This window comes from Varanus komodoensis, unplaced genomic scaffold, assembly GCF_004798865.1.
Source record: "Varanus komodoensis strain SLA01 unplaced genomic scaffold, ASM479886v1 scaffold44_3, whole genome shotgun sequence".
Taxonomy (NCBI): domain Eukaryota; kingdom Metazoa; phylum Chordata; class Lepidosauria; order Squamata; family Varanidae; genus Varanus; species Varanus komodoensis.
In genome coordinates, this window is record NW_025336010.1 from 3,260,078 (window position 1) to 3,277,558 (window position 17,481).

The following is a 17,481-nucleotide window of genomic DNA, read 5'->3' on the forward strand; positions in this document are numbered from 1 at the left end:
GCTGGGGTTTCTAGGGGGAGGTCCCCGCTTGGTGGCCGAGCACCCTCCCGTTGCGCGGCGTCCCGGGATCAGTCCCCATATCTCAAAGCAGGGCTGTGCCTGAGTGCCTGCAGAGCTGCTGCCGGCCCGGGCAAGAACCACTGGGCTCGGTGGAGCACGCCTGGCTCCACATACGGCAACCAGGCACTGAGTGGCGCCGGATCGGAGCAGAAGCGGAGCTTGGCGCCCGAGTGGCTCTTTGGTGTGTCCAGAGCAGCCTCCTCCCACCGTCGCCCTCTGGTTGTTCTGGGCAACGCCCAGCAGCCCCAGTGAGTGGTCAGGCATCCCGGGAGTTGTCGTGGAAGGTGCAGTCGTGGGGGACCCACAGTGCCACACTCCCGTTCTCAGTCTGTGCGGCACACAAAAGGCCGGGATTATCCTAAAAGTGCGACCTGAAATAACCTTTTGCAGGACAGAGCAGGTTTCCTCAGGATTTGCCGGCCATTTGCTCTTGCCTGATCCTCTGTTCCAGTCTGCCTCCCACCCGGGTGTTTGATCCCCTCCCCTGCAACAGTTTGTCATAACTCCTGCGCACGTGCGGTCCTCAGAGAGCTGCTTGGGGTTCCTGCCCGCAGGGTTATTTCTTAGGATCATTTGGTGTTTCTGCTAACCTCGCCCGCCCCCCCTTTCTCCCCGCTGCTTCTGCGGTTCCCCCCCCCCCCCCCCCCCCCCCCCCCCCCCCGCAAGGCTTCTGGCACCTCCCTCCCATGTGCGGATTCTGCCCTTTCAGCTCTGTGAGTGAAGGTGCTCGTTGCTGAACTTCTGAAGCAGCGGCGATATACTGGGGGCGAGGGTGGCAGCAGGGCCCGTCCCCATTGAAAAGGGTTCCCTCCCCCATGCCATCCTCCTGCCTGCTCGCCGTGGCTGCAGACCGTGTCCTGCCACTGGCTGGTGGGCGTGGGACAGCAGGGCTTTCTCAGCCGTGGCACCCAGACTCTGACAGCCTGTTGGCCAATGTCCGGGTGATGCTTGGGTGCAAAGGAGGTGCCTTGGCAACTGGAGATGACGGACCCTTGTTTCCCTTGGCCTTTTGCTCAATGACATTTCTTCATTTCTGCAGATGATCATTTTGCTTTTGTTTGTTACATCTTGTTTTTTTCCTTTCAAGTTGCGCTCATTAGCTGCCACTCATTAGGGGCTCCCTAATTAAAAGCAGGACAGCTTTTAATGACTCAAACAATGGTGATACCAGGACTTCTGAGCATGAACTTGTCGCTGCTCTTCATTGTGCAGTGCCTTGGGGATGGGAGATGGACTTTCATCCACTGAAGCCTTTTATTGGAAGGAAGACTTTGCTTACTGTTGGGTTCTAATGAGGGCTCCTGGAGTAGCTGTCATTCTTTCTCTTCCAGCATCCATTCAAAAGAAATCTTCCACTCTTTGACCATTTCCTTCTCGCGCTGCTGGGAGTTCTTGCTTTGGATGGACCCAGCCAATTACGGTGGGATCAGAGGGAAGGTTCCTTCCCGGGTCCACTACGGGCAGGTGAGAGACCAGCAGAGAAGCGGCTTTATCAGCTCTTCACCCCCGGATGGGCAGGGAGTGGGCCGTCTTCTCTGCACGGCTCTGTCTGCAGGGTGAAGCAGCACCCATCCTTCCGTAGCTCAGAAGAGACTTCTGATGTTGGAAGCTTTGGAATGGAGAGGAGGTGATGGCGGGTTTCATGTGGGCTGCAGTTCTGACGTTGAATCTCCGTTACAGGAGACCAATAGTAAAGAGGCAGCAGATGTAGAAGAGAGTGAAGGAGAGGAGGAGGAGGAGGAGGAAGAGAACAAGGAAGATGGAGTGGGCGAAGGTGACATAGAGGAGCTGCTGGAAAACAACTGGAATGTCATGCAGTATCTGCCCCAGGCAGCCTCCTGTCAAAATTATTTCCTCATGATTGTGTCTGGTAAGCTGGAGAGTTTTTCATCAAGACCCCAGTACCTGAGGCTAAATTCTCACCTCCTCCTACACAGATGGCTCCAAATGCTGAGCCTTCTTAGTGTTGCTCACGAACTGTCTTGGATTCCATTAGTCTCTGCACTTTCCATAAGGCTGGTCAGAGCCAAGAGCTCTCAGCCAGAAGAAAGCACTACTGGTGACAGAGGAGGCCATGCTTGACCATTCTGCCACACAGACCAGGAGCCTGGAGCTTCCTGAGGTTCCAGGTTCCACCTTTACAAAACCTCCCCGCCCCACTGTCCATTCTGAGGTCAGAGACCGCAGTGCCCCCCTCCCAGCATCAAAGCCCTCGCTCTTGTCTTAGATCGAAGGTGGCAGCAGGGGGAGGAGGCGCAGCTGCCGTCGGGACAGTGGCAGCACTCTGAGCGTGGGCACGAGCGCTTCTGCGCGGCCCACCTGCCTCCTTTCCCTAATGGGCCCCTTTCGTTTTTGCGTCAGAGAAGCAAAGGGGATTCAGCCCATGTGTTCTCACACCTGGCCGCCTTTCCCCATCACAGGAAGGAGAAGGCCATGTGGGGGATTGGGGGCAGGGCTCTGATGGAGGAGGGACGGGGACTTGGCTGCTTGGCCTTGCCGCACGCACAGCTGTGGCAGCGGGAGGATCAAAACTTGTCCCGCAGCCCTGAAGCAGAGAGTGGAGTGGGGGGAGAGGCAGAGCTCCCTGCCAGCAGAGTTTCCAGAAGATGGGCCGCTGCTCACGCCTTCAACATCCTGCTCTCCCTTCCCCAGCCTACATTGTAGCCGTGTACCATAGCATGAAAGAGGAAATGCAGCGGAATGGCCCTGGAAGCACCCCCATCAAGAGGCGAACGAACAGCCAGGTTTCCCAGGAGCCTGTGAAAGAGACGGGGGCCATGCCTGGTGAGTGGCCCAGGGCTTCTCTCTCCAGCCCTGCCCCTCTTGGAGAGCCAGCGTGGTCCGGAGGAGAGCTGGCAAACCCGGCTCACGGCTCTTCTCTGCTGGCTCGGCCACAGTCTAAGTAGGTGACATGCCGCTCGCTTCTCTCTCCCTCTCCCTCTCAGGCATGATTGCCTTCTCCCAGGAGTACGTCTCCAATGAGCTTACCCAAAGCGTCTTCACCATCACCCAGAAGATCCAGAAGAAGGTGAGTGGCTCTCGACGTACCACGGAGCCCTCTGAGATGTTCCCTGCCCTGCCCGGCTCCTACCTGATGCTCAACAACCCGGCACTGGAGTTTGTGAAATACGTCTGTAAGGTGAGTTAACCAGCTGTGCTGGGCTGCATAGAAGGGTGGGTGGGGCCATGGCTGTGACGTCACAGTGGCAGAGGAGCTATGAGGTCACAATGTGTCCCTTCCCTCCTTCCACCTTTGCCAGATACTGTCCCTGGACAACAACATCACCAACCAGGTGAGCAAGCTGAAGAGGGACCTGCTTCGCCTAATCGATGTAGGTGAATTCTCAGAGGAGGCCCAGTTCCGGGATCCCTGCCGCTCCCACGTCCTCCCAGAGATGATCTGCAGGAACTGCAACCTGTGCAGAGACTTGGACCTCTGCAAGGGCCCTGTCCTCGCTCAGGTACCTGTCCCGGCAGAAGGCGCCCGCCTCCCTCCCCCTCCCCCCTTGACCTCGCTTTATAGAAGTGAGGCCTCGGGCTGCCTCTCTCTCCTGTGTGCGGCAGCCTTTCAAGTGCCGGAAAAGGCCGTCCGTCTCCCCTCAGGCTTCTCTTCTTGAGGCTAAACATGCCCAGTTCTTTCGATCTCTCCCTCATCAGGGCTTTGCTTCCAGTCCCCGGATCATCTTTGTTGCCTCCTCTGAGCCCTTTCCAGCTCATCTGCATCTTTCCTGCACTGTGGTGCCCAGAACTGGACACAATAATCCAGATGGGGCCTAAGAAGAGGGGAACTAGTACTTCACAGAATTTGGAAGTGAAGCTTCTATTAATGAAGCCCCAAATTGCATTTGCCCTTTTTGCAGCCACATGGGATTGTTGACTCGTATTCAGCTTGTGATCTACAACAGTCCCCTGACCCTTCTCATTGCAATACTGTTGAGCCGAGCATTCCCATCTGGTAGCTGCACGTTTGGTTCCCTTTTCCGAGGTGCAGAACGTGGCATTTGTCCCTCCGGAATTTCATTCTTTTGCTTTCAGCCCAGCGCTCCCACCTATCAAGTCTACCTTGGATCTTCTTTCTGTCCTCCGCAGCATTAGTTATCTCATCCGATTCTGTGTCATTGCAAATCTGATCAGCGTTGCCTGCACTTCCTCATCTAGCTCTTTAACGACTATGTTGAGGAGCACCTGGCCCAGGCCTGAGCCCTGCGCTGTCCCGCTTGTTACCTCTCCCCAGTCGAGGAGGCGCCATCGATGAGCACTTTTTGAGTGCGATTCTGTAGGCGACTGTGGATCCGCCTGATCGTTGTTCCATCAAGCCCACTTTTTGCTAGTTTGCTCACCAGGACATCCTGAGGCAGCGTGTCGAAACTTTGCTGAAGGCAAGATAGTTTATGTCCACAGCATCCCCGTGGTCCACCTGGGAGGTCACTGTATCAAAAAGTATTATCAGTTGGTCAGGATTTGCTTTTGACAAATCTGTGTTGGTTTCTAATTAATAATTGTATTGTTTTCAATGTATTACAGACTGCCTGCTCTATCATCTGCCCCAGAATTTTCTGAGGGATTGATGTCAGACTGACTGGCCTGTAGTTCCAGGCTTCTCCTTTTTGTCCCTTTTGAAGATGGGGTATCAGTCTTCTTTCAGTCATCTGGCACTTAGCCAGTCTTTCATTTCTCCAAGACAATAAGCAGTGGCTCTTGGGGTTCTTCTTGCACTTCCTTTGTTAGTCTCGGATGGTGTTCATAAGGCCCTGAACATTTGAACTTAGTCAGGTGTTCTTTGATATTTGCCGATCAGTCGCAGGCTTCAGTCCTGCCCTTTCAGCTGGCAGGTGATAGAAGGGGGAAGGCCCAGCCACAGGAGGAACTGGACACGTCTCCCTCTCCGTTCTCTCCCAGTAGTTGAGCCACCCTTTCTCCCCCTGTCTCTCTCCATGCGTGTATGTGACGCGGGCTTCCTCACTGCCTTAAGCACCCCGGTGAACCTCCTTGCCTCATTCTCGGCCTCAGCCTTCCTGGCGCTGTCCCTGGCATCCTGTGCTACCTGCTCGCACTCTTCCTTTGTAGCCGTGCCTTCCTTCCACTTCTGATGTGTGTCCTTTTTTGTTTTCAGGCAATCTCTTAAGCTTTTTCTGAAACCACACTAGCTTCTTTTGTTTTCAGCCTCTTTTTCTTGATGAAACTACCTGTAATTGCTCTTCTAGGATTTGCTTTTTTAAAAACTTCCCACCCACCTTGGACTCCTATTCACATTGGTGTTGCATGCTATGGTGCCTTATTTATCATTGTTCTGAGTTTACTAAAATTGACTTTCCTAGAATCCGCTTGGTTACAATTGGCTTTTGTTTCCTTTAGAATCAAGAATTCAGGTATGTCGTGGTCCATTTCCCCATAGCTGCCTCTTGATTCACTAGGCCATCCCTTTGGATCAGAACCAAGCCAGGGATGGCTGATCTTCTAGTGCCTGCCTCATTCTTTGATAGAGTCGCAACTTAAGTCAGGAATTTCATGGAGGGGCCGTGTTTGTTTCCTGATGGATCTTGGGGAAATTTAAGTCCCTTATGACTTCATCCTTCTCCTTGAGACACTGGAAATTTCCTTTTCAAGTGTCTTCTCCAGGCGGTTGGTAGCAGACCAACATGTTCCTTTTATTCTTTGCTCCGTTTATTTCAATGCACATGTTCTCGGTCAGACTACTAAGCTCATCCTTCGGTATGTATTCAAGTACATGCAGAGACAGGCATTTTTAAGACGCAGTGTGTCTCTGCTTCCTTCTCTGCTCCTCCTTCCTTCAATATGTCCCTCACGTGCCAAATTTCAGCAGGGAGTCGTCCCACCAAGGTTCGGTTACGCTTGTCAAGCCACACTCTCGCTCCCGCACAAGAGCCCGAGTCCATGCTGTTTGCTTCTTGTACACGGACCATTGGCACCGGGACCCTGCAGAGCACGTGCGTAACAGGCCGGCTTCTGCCTACGCGTTTGGATGACCGTTGCTGTGCTGCTGGGACTCCTCCCTCCATCGTGGCCCATGCGCTTTTTCCATTGTTACCCCGGGTTTCCTTCTCCCTCCCCTGTAGGGCTGAAGTCCGACGCCCAGTCCTCCTCTCCCCGGTGTTCTAGCACCCCCGTCTTGACCTGAGCCAGGGCTCCCTCTGGTTCAGAACAATGCTTAGGTGCCGGCTTCCACATGTGTCGCATCTGCTCTGCCTTGGTCTCCCAGGATCGAGACCAAGGCTTCCCCATGGGAGAGGCGGCCACATTCCAGGGACCAGGCACTGGCAGCCCGGGCTGATGGTGGCTCTCCAGATCTTCCTCCCCAGTTGCTGCCTGGTTCCTTCTCAGTGGAAGTGCCAGAGGCTGAATCGCGCACGTCCTTCCCAGAGCTTCCTCTCAGCCTTCCCGGCCCGGAGCCCACTCAGCACTGTCTCTTCCCCCATCGCTTCCAGGATGGATCCGTGCTGCCGAACTGGGTGTGCTCCAACTGCCAAGCCCAGTATGACTCGGATGCCATAGAGATGGCCCTGGTGGAAGCCCTGCAGAAAAAGCTGATGGCCTTCACCCTTCAGGACCTGGTAAGGAGGGGCGGCACCGTGGCCGGCTTCCGAGCCCCGCCGGCTCCTCAGGCTGGGCGAGCGCAGTTGCAGCCCTTTCTCAGCCACATAGTTCCTGATCAGATAGCAGTGGCACGCAAGCTAGCCCATGGCGAGGCAAAGGGCCCTTTCTGGCTCGGCAGAGATGGAGGCTTCGCAGCAGGAACGCATGTTTCAGCACTCCTGCCACACTGCTTGTGTCAGTTGCTCCGTACAGAAAACCGGTACGTCGAGAAGCTTATGGTAGAATGTCATGCCCACTTTCCTGCGTGAAGAGTGTGCAGCCAGAAGTGCGCAAAGAGAGGTGACCGGAGCAGGCCTGATCGTTCTCCCCTCGGCTCACCCCCTTTTTCCACCTTAGGTGGCCCGACTCACTCGTTGTGGGTGTGTGTTTCTCAGACAGTTGCCACTGCACCCCCAGTTTGGTCCTGCGGTTTTGGTGGGACGTCGCCAGCATTTGGCGTGGCGTGTGGGGAGCGGCCTTCCAGCGCACCGAGCGCGTTCCTCACAGTGGGCCCTCACACAGCCTGTGGCGCTTTCAGCAGGCAGGGGCCCGATCCTAAAGATCTCTTGCCTTTCAGATTTGCCAGAAGTGCAAAGGCATCAAGGAGACCCACATGCCCATCTACTGCAGCTGCGCCGGCAGCTTTGACCTCCTGTTGCCCACCAAGGTGCGTGCTTGCCCTTCAGAGCCTGCCTTCCATGGGTCTGAGACTTGCGCAGAGCCAGTCCTCCCACCCTCCCTCCCTCCTTCCAGCTCCATGTTTAAGGAAGACCCATCTCCCTTTTGTGGTGTCTGCCTTTATTCCTCCACAGACCTTCCTGGAGCACCTGAAAGTCTTCCAGAGCATTGCCCATCACTATCACATGCCCCACCTGCTGGAGAACATCTCGTGGCTGCTGCAGATGAACCCTCGGCTTCTCTGGTAAGTGCCCTCTTGCCCAGAGGGGCACAGTTCCTACGCCACGGGGCCAGCCACGACTGCTTTCCAAGTTTCACCGCCTCAGTACCCCTGCGATGGCCTCTCACCTGAGCTGCTTTCAGGGCCAGCCTGCAGTTTGTCTTCGCCCTGGGAAAAACCATCGAGAGGCGCCCGGTTTGCTTCATGCCACACAGAAGCGCATGCAGAGGTGTGGTGCCTCACTGTGAGCGACTCGTACGAGGTCAGACTCAGAGTGACTTGTCTTCCAGATTCGGCCAGGGAGCTGGTCAACAAGCAAGCCCGCTTCCTGGCCCCGTCTTTTGCTGGACTGTGGGAGCTCAGCAGAACAAAAGCCTTGGATTATGGGGCAGCTCATTGCCCAGATTTTAACCTATTCTTAGTTTTAATTTTATGCTGTAAATAAACCCTTTTCTTTACATCAGCAGCTACCCATGTATTTGGCACGTTCACCTTCGCATGTGCCTCTCGTTCCCGCGCTCCTCTCCCACGGTCGGCCGCAGGCTGCACCCACTTTCCCCTGAGGCCACAGCTTGGTCGACCCGCCGTTGCCAGCTGCTGGTCCCCAGGAACACACTGGCGCATCGGTGGAGCACCGCCTGAGGCTTCCCCTCCGCCTCCTCTGGTTGCAGCTACACTGAGGTCGAGCAGGCGGTTGTTTTGCAGACTTCGGAAAAGCTCCCTCTCCCTCTCCCTCTCCCTGCACACACCTGCCGTGGGCACCCAGGGGGCACCTGCGATCTTACTGGGCTTTGATGTGTCCAGCAGCCCCCGTCTCTGAGAAGGCATCTGCCGCTGGAGATGCCTTCTCCATGGTCTTGCTGCCGTAGCAGAAGCCAAGAGCAGAAAAACACCCAGGAGAGAGTCGGGCTGCCCTCACGTCTGGAGAAGGCTGCCCCCAGGCTGCGAAAGGGCTGGTGCGGCTGCAGGAGGCCCTGCAGTGGGGCTCAGGTGGAGTTGCTGCATCCCTGTTTCCGTCCCACACCCCACGCCGGTGTGTGTCCAGCCCGCTTTCCCCCAGCCTTTCTGTGGGGGAGGGATAGGCACCGCCTGCTGGAGCTCCCTGGAAGACGAGGCCCTCGGAGATGCTTTCCTTTGCTCATGCAGAAATGGTGCTTGCTCCTGACAGGGATCCTGGAGCAGTGGAGGAGCAGGAGGAAGCGAGGGGCCAGGCCCACCTCCCAAGTCGCCAACGGCACGGCTGCCATCAGTGGCAGAGGAGGATGGAGGGAACTGGACAGAAAGGCTGGCCTGCGCAGCCGAAGCGCCGTGCGGCCTTCCTGCAGCCACCTGCCTTGGTCGCTTTCCCACGTGGGCAAGCAGGGACCTGGCCGGGGCTGGCCGGCTGGCTGCAGGGGGGCCTCAAGGAGCCAGTGGGTCCCCCTTCTTGTTTGTGCCCTGCGCCTGCGACTCCTGGAACCTTTGGCCCCAGCCAGGGTGCCGGTCGACCCAGCCGCCTGCCCTGCACCTGCCGCCCCACCGAAGCTTCTCTGGAGCTCGAAGCTTCCCTCGTTAACTAGGGAGGGGCCTGTTGGTCCAGGGTTTGGCTGCCCCCGGGCCTAGCCCGCTACCCCAGTGGGGCTCCCGCCAGCAGGACGGGGGACGGCACTACCCTCCCTCTCGGCTTCCCAGCTGCTGGCGCCCGTTGGCAGGCTGCCTTCCACACCGGAGGTAACGTATGGCCGCCGTGACCAGTAGCCATCGATGGCCTTGCCTTCCATGAATGTGTCCAGCGCCTTTTACAGTTGTCCAAAGGGGTGGCAGCAAATTCCGTAGTTCAGCTCTGCTCCCATCCTACTCTCCAGAATCTCCCACCTTTCAGCTCCGAGAGGGGACCTCTCTGGATGCTAGAAATACGGGGGAGAGGCACCATCCCTCTGTCTGCTTCCTGGCAGGCCATTAGCCTTTCCCACAGGGCCAGTGCTGCGGCCCCTGAACTTCTCCCCAGGCACCGCCTTCTGCCTGCCTCCATCTGTGGGGCTCAGCAGCAGTGGCCTCCCCCCTGCGGAAGGCACCGCAGCTTGTCGGGGGGGGGGCACATGAGGGGCCTCGCCACCAGCCCTTTTAGACGGGAATCGATAAGCCTCCCCTTTCAGGCTGGAGAGTCTTAGATTGCCGGATCCCTTTGGGGAAACTCATTAGAGCGGGGAAGCAGTCTGATCCAATAACAGGCACTCCTCCGGTCTGCCTGGCCGCCCCACCCACCCCAGAAGCATCTGGAGAGAAGGCGCGGGCGCGCAAGCTGCCCTCTGCAGCGGGAGCGGCCCGTGGGAAAGGACCACCTCGAGAGACGGCGGCTGCGTCCATCGCCAGCACGCCGCAGTCCGGGCTTCCTCCTCCTCTTACTCTGAGGAACACGGAAGGCACACTGCCCTCCCGAGTGCCTTCGAGCAGCTGGTTGTGATGGGACCGGCACACCCTTTCTTGCATGAGGATGTATTTTGAAGAGGAAGAAGAAGAAGAGAGAGGAGGGCAGAAGATGAAGAAGAAGAAGAGAGCAACCCAGACTTAACAGACCCAAGGAAAATCTGGCAGGCCTGCTTTTTCTCACTTGCCTCTGCCAAATTCTGCCCAGCCTCCTTCAGAACACGTCTGATTAGGAAGTGCGTCTTCTGTCACAGGTTTCGCTTGAGCCTGAAGACAGGGCTGCAGCTACTGCCCCACTCCTGTTTTCTTTCCCAAACGAACTGTGTCCCTTTTTCTATCACAAATGCCTTTTCTTCCTTCGGTCAGTGGCAGCTGCCGGACGTGGTGCCTGGAGATCCCACCCGCTGACTCGCGGGGCGCTCGCAGCCTCCAATTCCTCGGCCTGGAACGGTGCTGCCGCCCGCAAGCCCTGCAACTGAGGGGGCATTCCGGGCGGCTGCCGCGCTCCCCTTCCCTTAGGGGCTGGGGAAGGGGAAATGCGCCGCGACGTGCGGGCGCCAAAGGGCCGGGCAATCAGATTAGCAGCAGCCGCATGACATCGGCCATCTCGGTTGTTTCCAAATGCTCTGTGAGATTGGCTGCACATGCTCAGCAGGCGCTCGCCAGAGCTGGGCCGGCCACCTGGGGTGCCTAGCCAGTGGGAGCGCAGCTGAGCACGCCCAGTATACTGGGGGGCTTGGGCAGCATACCCAGTTGCCTTGTAGGTTGGGAATCCCAAGGGGAGAGCAGGAGCTGGGTCCAGCTGGGCCGTGCCTGCACTGCAGCCTGTTTTGAAAGCAGCGGCTCTGACGCTCCCACGCAAGTCAGAGCACAGGAAGGCCTGGAACTCCCAGCAAACCTCAGCCATAGGGTACGGCTGCATACAAAAGCATCTTAAATGTCTGGGCTGGCTTAAAAAAAAACAAACCTGACACCAAATGCTTTGCAGGCTTCACAACAGCTGAGCAACTCCGGAAAGAATGTTTCTTACCCCGGGTGTCACCACCCAGGGGACCCTTCCCAGCTGTCACTGCCTTCCCTTCCCAGGAGGGAGGTCTCTGTTGATCTCAATGCTGGGTCACTTTCATAGGGAAGGAGGGGAACCTCCGAGTAAAGGAGGGGATTTTGGTGGGTGCCCCGCATCATGAAGGGGCCGGGGAAGCTATACCAGCCTGGCATCCTTGGATCCCTATGGAGAGTACCAGGGACTCGTCCCCTGCCTTGGCTTTCTTTCCCGGGCTGACTGAAAGCTGCTGCTGCATTTCTTGGCCCCGTGAGGCTGCGTTGAACCATGCTACAACTGTGTATGTTGGGGACCATCCCGTGGCGAGGCTCCCTGCTTTCTGCAGGGGAGCCGCGCTAAACCAGCATTTCTCCACAACACAAAAGCCAAAGCTGCTCTTTCTGAATTAAAACTGAAGGTGCACCTTTCGGGCAGGAGAAACGACCCCACTCTTGGGTGGATCCCACCGCTGGTCTTTCTCTGCAGACGAGCCAGCTGCCCTTCACGTGGCACTGCAGACATTTTTCCGTGGTTCTGGGCCAGGAGTGAGAGAGTCCGCCGGCCGGTTAACTCACCCGGGGACTCTTGGCACAGAAGAGCTGAGTGGTGCAGTGATCTAGTGGACAGGTGCCTTTTGTTGGGGGGGGGCGGGGTTGCTTTGGTTGCAAGTCAGCCATCAGAGCTGCTTTTCTCACAACACCCGCCTTGGGGGCGCCTCCTGTCAGCAAAAACCCTTGCTCCAGCTGGTGCTTGCTTTTACAGTACAATGCTTGGTAACCCCTCAGTCAAGGGGGGTGATGTTTGGCCCTCCAGGTGTTTCAGCCAACTCCCCACCAGCCAGGGGTGAGCTGCAAGATGGGGCACTGAACAAGAAGCTAAGCTGTGGCCAGCAACGCTTTCGCCAGCCTAGGTGGGCTGCTTCACCTGGCGTGGTCTCCCATCTGCGGCAGGCCGCCAGGGGGCGGGGGGCATCCAGGTGCAGTGGGGTGTCCAGTAGTAGCCGCTGCTCCTGGGGAAAGTTTGCTTGAGCTCAGTCAACCGCCCGCTCCTTTCAGACTTGTACTCCAGAGCTGCCGTCGGCCTCACTTTCCACTCCCTAGTTTTGTAACGGGCCAGAAAGAGGCTGGGTTATCGGGGGTTAGTTCTGCACAGTAGGTTCTGCCCCTCTCATGCAATTCACGTGGGAATCTGGGATGCTGAGAGAGACAGATTCCAGAGCATTGCAATGAAATGGAGACGAGTCTCCTGGCCCCTTAATGGCAGGCTAATTTTATTTTGTGGTGTGAGATTTACTGGGAAGAGGTTGCTGCATCTGATGCACCAGCAGTCCTGGCAAATGGGCCGGAAACGGGGGGGGGGGGCGTTGGAGTCTCAGGGAGGGAGGGGAGCCTTTGTGTCTGCCGCTGAGGAAGCCCGGGCACAGGGGTTGGCGGCACTGAGTTCCATGCTGGGAGCCCCCTCTGGGTGCCTGGACACCTGGGCAGAAGTGGAGAGAAGAGGCGGTTAGAGAGCGTCGAGCTCCGCGTGCAAGGAGAGTTTCCGTCTGCTTTTTGGGAACAGGCTGCTGGGATTGGGGAGGCAAGAAGTAAAACGCTCTTGCAGCCTCTTGTTGCCGCACCCGCAGTGCTGCAGCCTGGCGTCCCTTTGCGGCAGACTCGGGTGCAGCGCGGACTGGTCATGTGGTACATACTGTTGAAAAACATTTTGCAGGAGGAGAGGTGTTTGTTCACCTTGGTTTTACCTTAAATACAATACGCTAAAGTTCCCCTGCATCCCGTCAAGCAAGGTGCGCTTCCCTGCCTCCAGCGGGAAAATGCCGCCTGAGCTGGGCTGGAATGGCGCTCTTGCTTTTTGTTCTTCTTGCTGGGCGAGATCTGCCAGGGAAGGGGGCACCCCGGAACGGGGCATGGCCCGGCCCCCCCAGCGCAAAGCGCAGGCACATCGAACCCAGGGGTGGGGCAGCGCTTCTGAAGCCAGGCCCCCGGACCGTCCTGGGCAATGCTGGGATTTCCCAGAAGCTGCTCGACGGCGCGTCCTCCGTGGCCACCCTTCCGCGATGGCTGGCCGCAGTGCTTCCTGCGATTTGCGGGCAAAGGCTGCGTTGAGTGTTCTCGGATGCATTTGCAGGACAGAGCAGGGACACGGACCGGCCAAGAAGCCAAGCCAAACCCCTCTGTTGCCCAGGCAGCCCAATCTCCTTCCCACAGAGAGTTGAGGGGGGGTCAGCCTCAGGTTCCCCATTCTGAAAGGTGGAACTGCCCCACCTGAGGCTTTGCAACCGGTAGGAAGAACTCCAAGCTGCCCAGCCCGGCCCCTTCAGGCACCGGGACATGGCCCCAGCAGCTTCTCTGAAATGGCATCCAGCCCCTGGGGTGAAAGGGCAGGCAGTCGGGCTTCCTGCAGCAGCTTCTGCACTTGTTTTTGAGGGCTCTGCTCTGGCCAACAAATTGACGCGAGAAGTTTGCCAAGCCTGGAGTGATGGGTTCAAGCTGTATGCTTGGACCTTTTCCCATGCATGCTGCCTCAGCAGCTCAGGTCCTCTGGGGACAATCTTTTGTAATGTGAACTACCCAGAGGGCATCTTCAGCGGTTGCTCTGCCCGGAAAGACACATCTGATTTCCCAAAGTCCCGCCTTTAAGAGGGAGTTAAAAAGGGACCTCCTCCGACAGGCCTTCCTGGATTAGTTACTCCAGCGTTTTATTTCCTATGTTGTCTTAGTCAATATCACTCACTGTTGGCTTTAATACTTGTAAACCACTAGGAGTCTATTCGAAAAGGGTGGTATGTAATTACGAAGATAAATGACTCCTGCCCTTCACAATTGTGGGCCAGGACACAATTTCTGCCAAGATGTGTACCAACCTGGCACCCTCCAGATGTTTTGGACTTCATCTCCCATCAACGCGCTCCAACGGAGCCAAGCTCAGGGAGCCCAGGTTCCGTTTGGATGCCAGGAAGCGCTTCCTGACAGTCAGGACCCCGAGGGGGTGGAACGGGCTTCCATGGGAGGTGGGTGAGGCCCCCTCGGTGCGGGTGTTCAAGGATAGGCTGGACGTGCACATGGTGGGCATGTCGTGAGAAGAGCCAGCTAGGGCCAGGGGTCAGACTAGATGGCCCGGGAGGCCCCTTCGGACTCGCTCCGTCTCTATGTTTCAACCCCAGCCAGTCCAGAATGTGATCCTCGGAGGTGAGGTCCAAAGCACCTGTAGAGCACCAAGCTGGAGACGCTGCTCGGTCTGGGGTTTGGACTTTCCACCTGCACTCCCAAGCGCTTGAGCCCCAACCTGCTGCGGTGCTGTGCGAGGGACGGGTGGGAGTGGGTGGCGTCTGAGCCCCACAGCTCCTCTCGCCCCACTCGCATTCCCACGCATGGGTCTCTCTCTTTCCGCAGTTAGGAAAAATGTGCATTTCTCCCAGCTGAGAAAGCACATGAAAGCACTATTTCCCCTGATCTGGAAATACACATTTTTCTCCAGCGGTTGGGGCATTAAAATGCAGGTGTGGGAATTTGCAGCCTGGGGACTATTTCGCAGTAGTGCCCACTTACCAAGAGCAACCTTGAGTTACGGGAAATTGTGAAAATGTCCCAAGAGCTGCATTCTCTCCATGCTCAGGAGTGCAAGAATTAGGAACAGGAAAGAAATTCTCTTCTGCATGGCCGTACCTGGTCAAACTTTCGGGTACTGTACACCTTATTCTTGTTCATGAAGGTCAGTAAGATCCAGTCACACAGGAAGGACCCCTGCAGAGGGGCAGGAGAAGGCGCGATCAGCATCGGGCAGGCCCTTCCTCTGTCTAGAAGAGGGCAGGCTTGCAGCAGCCCCGATGCCCGCACTCACCAGCCCCACGGAGGTCAGCGCTGTGGCCAGGTTAATTATGGTAGGGATGAGGCTGAACTTCCCGGCCTGGGGGAAAGAGCAGCGGAAGAACCCCCGTTAGCGCCAGCCACGCAACTCCTTCAGGGCGGAACTAGGCCCCGTCAAATGTGCAGCCACTATCAAGCCCTAACCTTTTTCTTACACTAGTGCCGGCACGGGGGGGGGGGGGGGGGGTCTTTATCTGGACTGGGACTGCTGCACATAAGCAGAGCGACTTTTGCATCCGAGAGGCATCCGCTCCCTCCTACCCACACACACGCATACACAGGCAAGTGTGTATGTCACAGCCAAGGATGTGGGGAACTGCCACGAGGCTTCCTTCCACTGTTAACCTTTGGAGCATGGGAGCCCCTTCCCACCTGTGGATTCCCACCCTGCTCCAGTGGCCCTAAAAGCAAGCGCCTGCTTGAGGTGGGGAGGGAAAGGAACGAGCCCGCATCCGTCACCTGTCCCTGCACAATGACATCGACCCGGATTCCATAAGCCTTGATCAAGGTACGTGTGCTCTTCCCACTGCAGTGATAGTACTTGGCAAACCTGCAACCCAAAAGTGCAACGATGGAGCCCCCCTGCGAGGCCGGGTTTCTGCCGCCTAAGGCAGGTGCCTCACTCTGCCGGATGGCCCGAAACCTTCCCTTTGTCGCCCTCGGAGCCCCCATGCCTCCGTCTTCCTCTCTACGCTGTACTCCCAGGTGTGGGCAGCTTGCTCGCCTTCCCCCAAGCCTTCCAGGTGGCAGCCCCCTCCTCATCCCTACGGGGGAGGGGAAGGACGACAGAGTCCAGCAGATGCGGCTGCAGGCCTCTCTCCCCCAGGCCAGCCCCCCGGCATTACCTGTAGTTGTAGCCCGAGGAGACCTGAGCCCACTTGGGGTCAAGCCTGCGGAAGGAGTAGCGGGGGTTGCACTCGGAGTCCGGCAGGTCCAGGTTGCAGTTCCAGTTGATAATCACGCCAATCACGCCACCCTGCCGAGGGAAGGGCCACTGGGTTGGGGCAGGGCTGCCTTGGCATGCCCAGCACCCCCTGCGCCCCCAGCCTGTCCCCTTCATGGCAGCCGCCCCAGGACCACCGCCGTTTCCCGGGACACATCCCGGTTTGTCTAAGGGACCAACTCAGCCACGGGGCGCTCAGGAGCATGGCCAAGTCAAATGCCGCCAGTCTCGCCCCAGGAAGAAGCCTTTGTGATGCTCAACCCCCACAGTAACTTTCCCGAAAAGTGCGTGCTGCACACAGACGCCTCCGTGAGCAGACGCTCACAAGCACTCGTTGCACAATGGAGCAGGGGGCACAGTGGCCACATGGGGTGCGAGACGAAGGAAGGTCACCTCACCCAAGACATGGCAAAGAGGGAGGCACACAGACTAGGACAGAGGGACTGTTCAGTGAAAGCATCTTATGAGTGCCCACCTGGTCTTCGTCCCAGTCCCTTCTGAGTTATTAGTAGAAACTGACAGCAGACTATTACATTGTTCTTCATAGCCACAAGGCCTAGAACCTTCCCTTTAAAAAAAAAAAAAAAACCTTTCTGCAAGCTTTCTTGTGTTCATGCATACATTTTGCTTTGCATAGAAGAGGTTAAGAAGCTTTCCCAGTGCAGTCTCTTTTTAGGCTCCTGCCACCCCCAAACTCTGAACCATAAAAGCCACCCTCTAAGACAGTGATGGCAAAACTTTTAGAGGCCGAGTGCCCAAACTGCAACTCAGAGCCCACTTATGTATCGCAAAGTGTCAACACAGCAATAAAACCTGAATTTGCTGACCACCAGCACAAGGGGGAAACGTTCCACTGACCACCAGCTTTTGGCCGGCCCTGAAAAAGGCATCTGAGTATATTTTCATTTCCTATCTTTCCTATCTTCTGCTAAAATCACAGTCCAAGGAAATCCCTGGCAGCTCACTGACCAGCCATGCAGAATGAAGTCATTGTCTGGTGCCCTTAATCTTCCCGAATATGCGCATGGCACGCATGCCGCATGCCTTCAGGCACGCATGCCTAGGTTCACCATCACTGCTCTAAGGCGTTCTCCTGCACAGGCTTCCTTGGAATGGGCAGGAGTCCAGCTGCTTCCCTGGCACCCACAGAGACCCAGGCAGAAAGCTGCTGGGGGGCCTTCAGTGGGTGCCCCCTCCCTCCTCTTGGGTGCGGCCATGCCCTGGCTTGCACCTCCTTGTCCTCACCACCACCATGTTCCGAGCCAGACCGCCAGGCAGGCAAGGCAGCAAGCTGCAATGCGGAAGAGGAGCAGCGGCTGGGGGGGCGGGCGCTGGGTTGTGGCTCCCCGGCAGGCCTGCTTGGACCACCTGTGGCATCCCCGCTGGCGGGGTGAAGGGGAAATGGCGCACTCTGATGGCTGAACCGGCTGGAGTTCACTGCTTTACCGCTCCACTTCTTGCCGTTCCTCCCACACTGAGCGCTCCCAAGAGCCCTTTGGCTAGCCCACCACTGAACTGGAACTCCCCCTCCAGCTCTGCTGGTCCCCTCACAGCAGGGGCCATGTTGGTGACTGGAGCCAGGGGAGCCAGCAGTGCTCTTCCCACCCCCACCCCCGCCATTTGCCCCAGAAGCCCTGCTCCTGCAGGGATGCTGCCTCAGCACTTTTCCAGA

At 57.3% G+C, this 17,481-nt stretch overlaps 2 protein-coding genes across 2 annotated transcripts in view; one reads left to right on the forward strand and one right to left on the reverse strand.

Moving 5' to 3' along the window:
- The window catches only part of POLE (DNA polymerase epsilon, catalytic subunit), a 61,671-nt gene extending 53,656 nt beyond the window's left edge, over window positions 1-8,015 (forward strand). Inside the window, exons 42-50 of the mRNA XM_044444308.1 lie at window positions 1,392-1,524; window positions 1,741-1,930; window positions 2,713-2,844; window positions 3,006-3,199; window positions 3,321-3,521; window positions 6,507-6,632; window positions 7,232-7,321; window positions 7,467-7,576; window positions 7,696-8,015. Of these exons, the coding sequence (XP_044300243.1) occupies window positions 1,392-1,524; window positions 1,741-1,930; window positions 2,713-2,844; window positions 3,006-3,199; window positions 3,321-3,521; window positions 6,507-6,632; window positions 7,232-7,321; window positions 7,467-7,576; window positions 7,696-7,963 (1,444 nt within the window). The 3' untranslated portion in view covers window positions 7,964-8,015. The remainder of the gene's footprint in view (window positions 1-1,391; window positions 1,525-1,740; window positions 1,931-2,712; window positions 2,845-3,005; window positions 3,200-3,320; window positions 3,522-6,506; window positions 6,633-7,231; window positions 7,322-7,466; window positions 7,577-7,695) is intronic.
- A 4,067-nt stretch (window positions 8,016-12,082) lies between these two features.
- Window positions 12,083-17,481, reverse strand: part of P2RX2 (purinergic receptor P2X 2) — a 12,182-nt gene continuing 6,783 nt past the window's right edge. Inside the window, exons 8-12 of the mRNA XM_044444190.1 lie at window positions 15,712-15,842; window positions 15,326-15,416; window positions 14,841-14,906; window positions 14,658-14,743; window positions 12,083-12,137 (exon numbers count right to left, since the gene is read on the reverse strand). Coding sequence (XP_044300125.1) covers window positions 12,083-12,137; window positions 14,658-14,743; window positions 14,841-14,906; window positions 15,326-15,416; window positions 15,712-15,842 — 429 coding nt within the window. The remainder of the gene's footprint in view (window positions 12,138-14,657; window positions 14,744-14,840; window positions 14,907-15,325; window positions 15,417-15,711; window positions 15,843-17,481) is intronic.